At 39.4% G+C, this 13014-nt stretch overlaps 1 protein-coding gene across 2 annotated transcripts in view; it reads right to left on the bottom strand.

Annotated features, from left to right (window-relative positions):
- The window catches only part of afg3l2 (AFG3-like AAA ATPase 2), a 60805-nt gene that overhangs the window by 46875 nt on the left and 916 nt on the right, over positions 1 to 13014 (bottom strand). The window contains exons 2-5 of one of the 2 annotated variants that reach the window (XM_043687727.1): positions 9539 to 9638; positions 7564 to 7654; positions 6974 to 7086; positions 4437 to 4589 (exon numbers count right to left, since the gene is read on the bottom strand). In XM_043687727.1, the coding sequence (XP_043543662.1) occupies positions 4437 to 4589; positions 6974 to 7086; positions 7564 to 7654; positions 9539 to 9568 (387 nt within the window). In that variant the 5' untranslated portion in view covers positions 9569 to 9638. The remainder of the gene's footprint in view (positions 1 to 4436; positions 4590 to 6973; positions 7087 to 7563; positions 7655 to 9538; positions 9639 to 13014) is intronic. The other variant, XM_043687726.1, reaches the window with a different exon arrangement.

Genomic DNA, 13014 nt, shown 5'->3' with positions numbered 1-13014 from the left:
GTTGAAATTCTGAGGGTAAGAAAGCTAGCATAAACGCACATTACCTGAATGCTCGTAGCATTCATAACAAAGTTGATGAGTTAACGGCACAAATCATTGCAAATGAATACGATTTGGTAGCCATTACGGAGACATGGTTACAGGATGGTCATGACTGGGAGTTAAATATCCAGGGGAACCAGACTATTCAGAAGGACAGTCAGGAAGGTAAGGGAGGGGTGGTATAGCTCTGATATTCAAGGATGACATCAGGGCAATGCTGAGAGATGACACAGGTTCTATGGAGAAGGAGGTTGAATCCATTTGCGTAGAATTTCTAATTTCTAAAGAGGAAAAAGTCACTGATAGGCGTAGTCTATAGGCCACCAAATAATAACATCACATTGAGGCCGGCAATAAACAAAGAAATACTTAATGCCTGTAAAAATGCTATAGCAATTATCATGGGGGATTTTAATCTACATGATTGGTTGAACCAGCTCGGTCAGGACAGCCTTGAGGAGGAGTTTGTTGAGTGTAGCCATGATAGTTTTCTTGAACAGTATGTAATGGAACTGGTAAGGGAGCAAGCTATCCTAGATCTGAGGGGTGCTGGAAAAGCACAGCAGGTCAGGCATCATCCGAGGAGCAGGAAAATCGACATTTCGGGCAATAGCCCTTCATCAGGAATGAAGGCAGGGAGCCTCCACGGTGGAGAGATAAATGGGAGGGGGGTAGGGCCGGGGAGAAGGTAGCAAAGAGTACCTTCTCCCCAGCCCCATCTCCCTCCCATTTATCTCTCCATCATGGAGGCTCCCTGCCTTCATTCCTGATGAAGGGCTATTGCCCGAAATGTTGATTTTCCTGTTCCTCGGATGCTGCCTGACCTGCTGTGCTTTTCCAGCACCACTCTAATTTAGACTCTGATTTCCACCATCTGCAGTCCTCACTTTTATCCTAGATCTGGTCCTGTGAAATGAGACAGTAATAATTAACGACCTCATAGTTAGGAATCATCTTGGAAAGAGTGAGCACAGTATGGTTAAACTTAGAATACAGATGGAGAGTGCAAAGATAAAATCCAGAACCAGGGTCTTGAGCTTGAAGAAGGGGGACTACAATAGAATGAGCGAGGACTTGGCTAAAGTAGACTGGAAACAAAGATTTGATGGTGGGACAGTTGGTGAGCAGTGGAGGACCTTCAAAGCAATTTTTCAAAATGCTCAGCAAAAGCATATTCCAGTCAAGAGGAAGGATTGTAAGTAAAGAGGTAATCTGCCATGGGTATCGAAGGAAATAAGGGAGGCTATCAAATTGAAACAGAAGGCTTAAAAAGCGGCCAAAAACTGCATGAAACTACAAGATTGGGAAAACTTTAAGGGTCAACAGAAAGCCACAAAAAGAGCTAAAAAGAAAAGTAAGATCGACAGTGAGAAAAAACTAGCACAGATTATAAAGACAGATAGCAAAAGTTTCTATAAATATATAAAATAAAAAGAGTTGCTAAAGTAAATGTTGGCCTTTTAGAGACAGAATGAGAAGGGGAATTTAGTTATGGGATATGATGAAATGATTGAGGCACTGAAAGGGTATTTTGTATCAGTGTTCACAGTGGAGGATACTAAAACATGCCAGAGATGAAGGTAGGTGAGGACCTGGAAACAGTCATTATTACAGAAGAGGTAGTGTTGGGCAAGCTAATGGAGCTAAGGATTGATATATCTCCTGGCCCTAATGGAATGCATCCCAAGATACTAAAAAGAGATGGTGGCAGAAATAGCAGTGCACTGACAGTAATTTTCTAAAATTTGCTGGACTCTGGAACAGTGTCGCCACTGTTAAAAAGGGAGGTAAACAAAAGATGGGGAATTATAGACCAGTTAGCTTAACCAGTGTAGTGGGGAAAATGTTGGAGTCTATTATCAAGGAAGAAATAGCAAGGCATCTCAATAGAAATTGTCCCATTGAACAGATGCAGCATGGGTTCATGAACGGCAGGTCATGTTTAACAAATCATTTGGAATTCTATAAGACATTACAAGCAAGGTGGACAATTGGGACCCAGTGGATGTGGTGTACCTAGATTTCTAAAAGGCCTTCGACAAGGTGCCACACAAGAAGCTGCTGCATAGGATAAGGATGCATGGCGTTGGGGTAAAGTATTAGCATGGATAGAGGATTGGTTGACTAACAGGAAGCAAACAGTGGGGATAAATGAGCACTATTCTGGTTGGCGATCAGTGATGAGTGGTGTACCTCAGGGATCGGTGTTGGGACTGCAATTATTTACAATTTATATAGATGTTTTGGAATTGGGGACCACGTGTAGGGTGTCAAAGTTTGCAGATGACACTAAAATGAGTGGCAGAGCAAAGTGCGCAGAGGACTGTAAAACTTTGCAGAGGAACATAGATACATTGAGTGAATGGACCAAGATCTGGCAGATGGAATACAATGTAAATAAATATAAAATCATATATTTTGGTGGGAGTAATAATAAAAAGGAATATTACTTGAATGGTGAAAAGTTACAGCATGCTGCTATGCAGAGGGACCTGGGTGCCCTTGTGCATGAAACACAGAAGGTTGGTCTGCAGGTACAACAAGTAATTAGGAAGGCAAATGGAATTTTGTCCTTTATTGCTAAAGGATTGATTTAAAAGCAAAGAGATTATGTTGCAGCTATACAAGGTGCTGGCGAGGCCACAGCTGGGGGACTGTGGCAGTTTGGTTTCTTTATTTGAGAAAGGATGTACTGGCATTGGAGTGGGTGCAGAGGAGGTTCGTTAGGTTTATTCCAGAGTTGAGGGAGTTGGCATATCAAGAGAGACTGAGTAGATTGGGATTATATTCATTGGAATTCAGAAAATTGAGGGGATCTTAATGAAACATAAAATTGTGAATGGAATAGATAAGTTAGAAGTAGAGAGGATGTTTCCACTGGCAGGTGAAACTCGGACAAGAGGACATAGCCTCAAGGTTAGGGGGAGCAGACTTAGGACTGAATTGAGAAGGAAGTTCTTTACCCAGAGGGTTGTTAATCTATGGAATTCCTTGCCCAGTGAAGTAGTTGACACTACTTCAGTAAATGTTTTCAAAACTAAGGTAGTTTTTATTTTAAACAAAAATTGAATTAAGGGATACTGAGAGCACCCAGGTAAGCAGATCTGAGTCCATGAAAAGACCATGATCTTATTGAGTGGCAGAACAGGCTCAAAGGGCCAGACGGTCTACTCCTGCTCCTAGTTCTTATGAATATTTTTTGCATGCTTAAAATGCACAATTTCAATTTAGAAGAGAGAATGCATAAGATATGCCTCAATTTATTTAGCTCATGAATTAAGCAGCCAGACAGATTTTATATCCATAATCAAGCAGTGAACAAGGCAAATTTGCTTTTTGCTACTGTGAATGGATGCTTTCAGACATCAATCTATCAGGTTGATTAAAAGGTGGTACCATCTTTGAGGAGAAAGTGAGGTCTGCAGATGCTGGAGATCAGAGCTGAAAATGTGTTGCTGGAAAAGCGCAGCAGGTCAGGCAGCATCCAGGGAACAGGAGAATCGACGTTTCGTGCATAAGCCCTTCTTCAGGACATAGCCTCAAGGTTAGAGGGAGCAGACTTAGGACTGAATTGAGAAGGAAGTTCTTTACCCAGAGGGTTGTTAATCTATGGAATTCCTTGCCCAGTGAAGTAGTTGACACAAAGGTGGTACAGTAAGCCAAGGAGACCAAGTCAGATTAATTTAAAAGCAGGGCAATCAACTATTGCAACTAACCCAATTAATGGAACTTGACTGAAGGCCATCAAAATTGTTCAACCCACTAGGAACACTTTACAAACAACAAATCACCTAAAAAGCAGAATTCTACTTAAACAAAACCTGAAGAATAAAATGATAAAGAGGATCAGATGCTAAAGAGATAATTGGAATAGTAGTTATTTTACAGGAATGCGCTGAGGAAGTGAGAATCTTCAGAATAAGATAAATCTAGCAAAACTGGTGAAAATTGTTTGATTTTTAAGGTTTAGAAGGGTGGCATAGATTCATTTTTTTTTTAAACAGTTGGTGCCAGAAATCAAAACTACATTCTCTAGTGATTTTGAAGTATTTTTCAATGTTTAAACTTGTCACAATGACAAAATGACAATGTCAACACACTTCTAGATATTGAAAGAACCTTGAAGATTATCCCTAAAATTACAAAAACTTCCTGGAAATCAATGTATTAAAGATTGCCTCTCAAAGTCAAAGCCTAAGCCTATGAACCAGTGCCCCTAACCACGTTGATCAGAATATTAGAAACTATAACTACAGGTTAAAAAGAATTCCTGATTGTATACTTGTTGAAAATATTTGATTCATGTATGCATTTTACACATCAAGGGTCCTTCTCTATATTGAGCAACAGTACATTTAACAATAATAAGACATACCCAATATTTTATCACTTACAATTCCTTTAGAAAGGTAATTGTTAACAAAGTCCTTCCAAGTAATTTCCCTGCCAACATTCCTGAAGAAAATGTAATATGCAACAGTTGCCCAAAATGCTGCACCTCCTAGAAAGTAAAATCGAAATTCTTTATCATCCCATGGAATATCACCCTGGAAAGTAAAAACAAGAAATCTTAAATACAGTATGATATAAGTGAAGTACAATATTAATCAATACAGATCAAGTGAATACTTTATGTGCAGCAAATGTGTTGCACTAAAATACTGATTTAAATCAATTGATAATACACAGTAAAAAGGAATATCGCATTTAATGAGACCATAATTGACCTAATTCCATATATAGTAAACCCTTTATTGTCACTTATGGGACCAGGTGTATGCCAATTAATCAAATATTCTGGATAATATTAAGAAGTGCACATAAACGATGTAGAAACACACACTAAGTAATACAAACATAACACGGGGTTATACACAGCACTGATATACTTTATTTACAGCATAAATCACAAATAATAATGCAACTTGGACTTAAATTGAAACCTGCTGGCAGTCAGCCTTCTCGCTTGCACGCTCAACTAACTACTCAAACATCGCAGTAGATTGTGGTATTTGAAAAGAAATTGGCTCAAAATTGAATCAACTGTTGCTATTTTGTGTGGTCATTCGATTGACCAAGTATACTTACACTGAGGTAAATAAATTTTAAAACTGTAATAATTAGACAGAATAATGTAGTAAACTTCACAACATTTGTGGTATATAATATTTGCCAGTTTATCAAGAGGCCAGTTCATAAGGTTGTGTTTAAGTCAAATTTTGCTGTACTTGCCATCCACTGCCATTTGTGGAAGAGAATTCCAACTTTTTATCACTCTGTGCATAGAAGTGCTTCCTAGCGTACCTCCTGAATGATACGAAAGTCGGAGGAGTTGTTGACAGTGAGGAAGGTTAGTATAGGTTAGGTGGGCTTGGATCGGCGCAACACCGAGGGCCAAAGGGCCTGTACTGCGCTGTATTGTTCTATGTTCTATGAATGGTCTGGCCCTACCTTTTAGACTATGTCTCTTGGTTCTAAAGTGTCCAACCAGTGAAAATAGGGTTGACTCTAAACTGCCCTCTGGGCAATTAGGGATCAGCAATAAATGCTGGCCCAGCTGGCAACACCCCTTAATCTTCTAGAGAAATTAAATCCAATTTGTATAATCTTCTCATAACTTAACCCTGAAGTCCAGGTATCATTCTTGTAAACCTACATTGTATTCCTTCCCACGCCAATTTATCCTTTCTAAGGTGCCTAGAGTGGGACAGGAAGAGTAGACCACTTAGAATAAATGCAGCGAGGTCAAAGTCTCAACCATTTCCATGATTCCCAGTATTAATTCCCCAGTCTCACCTTCCAAGGGACTAAAGCTGACTTCAGCTATTTTTTTTACTTTTTATATATTTGTAGACATTTTTACTGTCTTTTTATGTTTATGATTTGCTTCAATTTTGTCCTCAACATTTTAAAACATATTTTTGCTAGTTTCTATTTTAAAAACAATCTTCTGATCTACCACTTATTTTCGTAGTATTGCATATTTTTTTTCAATTTGTTGCCTTCCTTAATCTCCTCAGTTATCCAGAGACGGTGCATTGTTCTCAGACTTTCTCTTTCTGAAGGGAATAAACTTTTGTTATGAGCTGTGAAATAACTCCTTCGCTACCTGTTAATCTATTTTCCCTTTTGTGTTTAGCCTACTTATCCTCTACCCTTGCAACTGTCTTTTTTTTAAGTTTAATAATTTAGCTTCGGACCCACATTCTTCACCTTCAATCTGAATGCAAATATACTATCATATCACAATCTCACTTACCTAGATGATCCTTTACTGTGAGGTTATTAATTAACCCCAATTCACTATACATTGGTTGGTTTAAAATAGTGTGAACCCTGATTGTTTCGACAATACATTGCTCTTTGAAAAAGGTTCTGGAGACACTCCAACAAATCTTTGTCAAATTGATACATCTAATCTACATGAAGATTAAAATTTTCCATCATTACTGCTGCACCTTTCTTAAAGCCCCCACTATTTACGAATTTATATTCAGTCTTACCATGTAGTTACTGTTGGTGGACTTATAAATTACTCCCACCAGAGACTTCTTTCCTTTGCTGTTTCCTATCACAACCGTAAATCTGAACTCAGCAAATGAAGATAGTTTTTCACTACTGTACTATTCTTGTGCTTTATTATATAATAGTCATTCCAACATTCAAAAAGCATGACACCATCCAAGACAGCAGTGGGTATCATGTTCAAGTTGTACTGCAGAAGTGCACTTTAAAACTGATGATCGCTATGGTCTACAACAGCCAGGATGGCTGAGTGAAAATCCAAGAATTCCCTCACTAAAAGTATTGTGGATGTAGCTACCTCAAATGGACTAGTGATTCAAGGTGATAGTTCACCACCTTCTCAAAAGGAAAAAAACAGCCCATTCAGTGCAACAACATCCATGAATTAATACTCTTTTAAAATTACCTTTTGTAATCTAGTCCACCAGGTAGACTCATCTTTTCTGCCTCCTTTCTTTCCTCCACTTCCTCCACCAGCACCATTGCTCCCTGAACGTTGAGAATTTGTGGATTTTGCTTCTGTGGAATATGCAATAAGTTGCTGTCAATGAGAAACTGACCAGATTCCATTTTTAAGTATTCAGGCTTGCATACCTTGTGAACATGCAATGAGAATGGTGAAAAAACTTACTGCTTTTAGCTAGTCAGAAAGACTTACAGGTTGTTCTGCGATAACACGCAAACTGGCTATAACGTGACTGACAAATTGTGGATGTTCTTTGGATCATGCAAATTTTACAGCGATTTTCTATTAGTGATCTTCTACAGCATAATTTTCTATTGCACAAGGTTGCAGAGGAACAACTATCACATTATAGCAGAATGGCATGTACAGAACGAATGAATGCAACTACAGTGCAAATTATGTAATGGGAATAGTTGCTTACAAGTGTAATATACTGTAGGAAAGCAGTCTATGTCACCATTTTAACGTAAATAAAAATTATAAATTTGTGCAAATCATTTAGAAATTATGATATGATCTTAATAAACTACCTTTCGCCTCACTGGATGATCCATTAGATGATTCACTTGTGCTTCTGGACTTTTTGTTTGGAAAATATTTTTCAAAACCTAAAACAAAACTCTATATGTTTGAAAATGTTAATATAAAAGTCAGCTTAAGAACTACTTACAGAATGAGCAAAGTTAAGCTTTTCTAGGTATCTCTAAGGGTCGACACAAGAAAATACATGATTCAGTTCTGAAAAAGTTACATTCAACTCACAACTTTTAACACCATTTCTCTCCCCACAAATGTGGCCAGACCTGAATTTCTCCAGCATTTTCTACATTTGACTCAGCCTCGTGTTGGGATGCAGTTTAATTTAGAGCAATCTTAGTGGGACGCCTGTGGGAATGCATACAGTACTTATGTTTAAATACTGGTGCTGTGGTGGATAACCTGTAGATTGCCCAAGGTGGATTAGCTCTTAATCTTGTTCTCGTTTACTTATCAACTCAACCCAAAATCCACTTATCTCAAAACTAGGTGATTTACCTACATATTTTAAACGCTCTTGGAATCATTAGCAAATCTTCAAGTGAAAAAAGGCGATTTTGAGTTATTAAAAGGTGTAGAATTATGCTAGCCATGACAACTTAGTCCCTACACTTTGAAATTTTTTTTTACCATTTTAAAAATCAGGATTGATAAATCCAGAGTAAATATACTGAGAAACATATTAGTCAATGTAAAGTATTTTACTCGAATACAAGAAGTGAAAAAATTGTAATCCACTGTCAACTTAAAACTTTTGCTGAAAACTTATTAAGTTTTACAGTTGACCATTTTATATTTCAGCAACAATTCAGCAGGTTTCTTTTTATTCATTCAAGGGTGTGAGGATTAACCACCCATCATTTGTGATCTGCTGAAGCCCATGTGGTAAAGGTATAACCATAGTGCTGCTAGTGCGGAATTCTAGGAAAAATTACATATGCATTTACCAGGTTAGTGTGTGATCTAAATGGTAATGTACAAATGCTCCTGATGCCCTTACTATCCAGGGAGCACCAATTTTGATTTCTGCTTGTAAAATTAATTTAATTTTCCAATTTAGCTATTACCAACTCATACTTGCTTAGCAATCTGAAAAAAAGACAATGCATAACAAAGAAAATATTAAAAACAAGTTGTTATACTTTAAGAGGCTATTTTTATTTTTAATATCACTGCAAGGTGCTGCAGTGACTGCACATGCATAGACACAAGTTAACATCATGTTACTGCAAAGTGATAAAATGGCAACTGCCAACAACGGATATGGTTCTAAATGGTTAATAGCAACAGTTCCAGTAGTCCTGCCTGTAGAACACTACTTGCCACCTTTTGCCAGTTTCAGTAGCACCTCTAAACATCTGGTGACAGGATGGCATGGCAGAAACAGAAATCTACACGTGTTTTATTTCCACTTTACCATCCAGTGCAGTCTGTCTGCTTTACAAAGAGACTCACGTCAGGCTATATGCAAATGGAAGACTGTTATACAAATTTCCAAGATCTGAAGTCTACACAGTATACCTCAGGAACTGCTCCTTCCAGACTTGGGTAATCGGCAAACAAGCAATTGCACATCTTTATATCTTGATATTCAATACACATATGCAGATTTAATTTTTTTTGCTCTTTTCTTGGACATCTTTACAATATCCTCAGATGGTGGATCAGGAAGCATCCTGATCCTGGCCATAAGTTCTGAAACTAATCATTGAAAACTGCATCTCAAGAGTCTACGGGGTAACTTGTCCCACCATGTAGAAAAATGCCTGACAGTCCACAATTGACAGCTAAAATCCATTAACTCAATTTAAGAAATGCAGATCCAAACCTGTGCTTTAACTCCAATATCAGTTTATAAATAATTTGAGAAATAGAAAAAAATTCAGAATTAAATGGTGGTGTGAGGGGAAACTGATTAAATACAACTATAGCAATTACAAATATAGTTAGAATTTCAAAATAACTCACCTTTTGGTGGTCGTGAGCAGAGTCGTCCATAGATGCCTAGAACATTTGATAGTAGGCTGCTTTTACCGGAGCCCACACAATAGTGTGTGCAACATGAAAACTGCAAGAAACCATACAATGCAACAGAGAATGTTGAGAACATACTATATGTCATCATATCATCTTACTCACACCTTCAAGGGTAACACTTTAACATGGGATCCAGTGCATTAATCGTACACACAGTTATTAGCATAGAGGAAGTTGCAACTTGAAAGTCTTGAATTCCTCACAAATGTTTTACATTAAATGGAGATAGTGCAAGGCAAGCTGTACCAGCCAACAGTAGTTATTTTTAGCAAGACCAAGTAACATGGTAATAAAGAACTTAAGCCAAATAGAGAAATGCTTTCCACGCTAGCATCTAGTCTCCCTGCTATAGGAAAGATATTGTGAAACTTGAAAGGGTGCAGAAAAGATTTACAAGGATGTTGCCAGGGTTGGAGGGTTTGAGCTATAGGGAGAGGCTGAATAGGCTGGGGCTGTTTTCCTGAAGCATCAAAAGGCTGAGGGGTGACCTTTGTAGAGGTTTATTAAATTGTGAAGGACATGTATAGTGTGAATAGTCAAGGTCTTGTTCCCAGGGTAGGGGAGTCCAAAATGACAGGGCATAGATTTAGGATGAAAGGAGAAAGATTTAAAAGGGACCTAAGTGGAAACATTTTCATGCAGAGGGTGCATGTCCGAAATGAGCTGCCAGAGAAACTGGAGGCTGTTGGTACAATTATAACATTCAAAAGACTTGAGATCCTTTGGTCGAACTTGCCCATGCCAACCAGATATCCTAAACTGATTACTCCAACTTGCCAACATTTGGCTCATATCCCTCAAAACCCTCCCTATTCATATACCCTTCCTATTCATATACCCATTCTCATGCTTTTTAAATGTTGTACCAGCCTCCACCACTTCCCCTGGCAGCTCATTCCATACACACACCACCCTTTGCATGAAAAAGTTGCTCCTTACGCCCCTTTTAAATCTTTCCCCTCTAACCCTAAACCTATGCCCTCTAGTTCTGGATTCCCTACTACAGGGAAAAGACCTTACCCATTTACTCTATCCATGCCCCTCACAATTTTATAAACCTTTATAAGGTCACCCCTCAGCCTCCAGCACTCCAGAGAAAACGGCCACTGCCTATTCAGCCTTTCCTTCTAGCTCAGACCCTCTGACTCTGGCAACATCCTTGTAAATCTTTTCTGAACCTTTTCAAGTTTCACAACATTCTGCCTATAGGAGGGAGACCAGAATTGCACACAATATTCCAAAAGTGGCCAAGTACTTGAGAAAGAATGTGCTGGCATTAGAAAGGGGTGCAGAGAAAGTTCACTGGGTTGACTCCAGAATTGAGGGGCTTGGCTCATGAGGAGAGACTGAGTAGACTGGGATTATATTCATTGGAATTTAGAAGAATGGGGGGGGGGGGGCATCTTATGGAAACATAGAAAATTATGAAGGGAATAGAAAAGATAAAAGTAGAGAGGATGTTTCCACTTGTAGGAGAAACCAGGTCAAGGGGGCAGATTCAGGACCAAATTGAGATGGAACTTCTTCACCCACAGAGTTGTGAATCCATGGAATTCTCTGCCCAGTGAAGTGGTTGAGGCTTTCTCAGTACATGTTTTTAAAGCTAAGATAGATAATTTTTGAATAGTAAAGGAATTAAGGATTATGGTGAGAGGTTGGGTAAGTGGAGCTGAGGCCACGAAAAGATTAGCCATGATCTTATTAAATCGCAGAACGGGCTCGAAGGGCCAGATTGCCTATTCCTGCACCTAGTTCTTATGTAAAGCATGGCCACTTTGGGAATGCAGAAAACATGGCAGCCAAAGTGCACTCAGCTAGCTCTCATATAAAGCAATGGTGATGACAGCACACAATCTGTAATATTGATCGAGAGATAAATATTGACCAGGGCACCAGAGATAACTGCCATTTTCTACTTGCAAATAATAATCTTGGACGTTTCACACCCACTGGCCTACAGTGAGGGCCTTGGTTGAATACTTCATCTAACAGATGGTGCCTGGCAACAGTTAATTTCCTAACAGTATTACATTGAAGTGTCAGCATTAGTTTTGTCTTCAAGCCCTGGAGTGGACATTATACCTGAACCTCAGTCACAGGGACGAGAGCTGCTATGTTTCCAACTAATGCCAGGCTCTCCTCTCTCCATGTCACCAAAATGCTCTCTAACTACATCTTATCCAATTTGCTTTCTGAAGTGTGGAGCCCAGAATAACAGAACACTCCAGTTAAGACCTAGCAGGTGACTTATAAGATATCTGTACACTACTTTGCATGTATAATCTATAAATCTATGTTACAAAATTGCAGTATATTCAAATGGTTTGGTCAAAATGTCTTGCAAACTTCAGCAAGGTGGCACTCATATCAGGGTTGGTAGAAATCATCATGTCACAACTACAAACGAAATTACATTGTTTGGCATAGTCTTGGTAAGGCATTATCTGATGTTTGTTAGAATTGGTGTAACCATAAGGACAGCACCGCTACCTCACCTCCAGGGACCTGGACTCGGTTCTACCCTTGGGGGCTACTGCCAGTATGGAGTTTGCACATTCTCCCCAACCTGTGTCGGTGTGGGTTTCCTCCACAATCCAAAGATGCCCAGGTTGTGCACATTGGCCAAACTAAATTGCTCTTGGTGTTAAAGGATGTGCAGGTTAGGAGAATTAGCCATGGGCAACGCAGGGTTACAGGGGTAGAGTAGGGGAGAGTGGGTCTGGGTGGGATGCTCTTCGGAGGCTCAGTGGGGACTTGATGAGCTGAATAGCCTGCTTCTAAGCTGTAGGGGTTCTAAAATAAGGTGGGGGAGTGTATTATGATCTAACACTACAATTTTGTCATTTAAATAAATGATTTGGATGCGAGCAAAAGAGGTACAGTTAGTAAGTTTGCAGATGACACCAAAATTGGAGATGTAGTGGACAGTGAAGAGGGTTACCTCAGATTACAACAGGATCTTGACCAGATAGGCCAATGGGCTGAGAAGTGGCAGGTGGAGTTTAATTCAGATAAATGCGAGGTGCTGCATTTTGGGAAAGCAAATCTTAGCAGGACTTATACATTTAATGGTAAGGTCCTCGAGAGTGCAGGTTCATAGCTCCTTGAAAGTGGAGTCGCAGGTAGATAGGAATGTGTTGCTGGAGAAGCGCAGCAGGTCAGGCAGCATCTAGGGAACAGGAGAATCGACGTTTCGGGCATTAGCCCTTCTTCAGGAATGTGAGGGAGAAAGAGAGCTTCTTCAAGGAAGGCATCCTTGTAAGAGGATTCGCAGTAGGTTGAAATCTTTGAAGAGAAAATGAGGTCTGCAGATGCTGGAGATCAGAGATGGAAATGTGTTGCTGGAGAAGCGCAGCAGGTCAGGCAGCATCTAGGGAACAGGAGAATCGACGTTTCGGGCATTAGCC

Source organism: Chiloscyllium plagiosum, chromosome 4, assembly GCF_004010195.1.
Source record: "Chiloscyllium plagiosum isolate BGI_BamShark_2017 chromosome 4, ASM401019v2, whole genome shotgun sequence".
NCBI lineage: Eukaryota > Metazoa > Chordata > Chondrichthyes > Orectolobiformes > Hemiscylliidae > Chiloscyllium > Chiloscyllium plagiosum.
The sequence above is the reverse complement of the archived record's forward strand: the minus strand, read 5'-3'. Positions and strand labels throughout refer to the sequence as shown.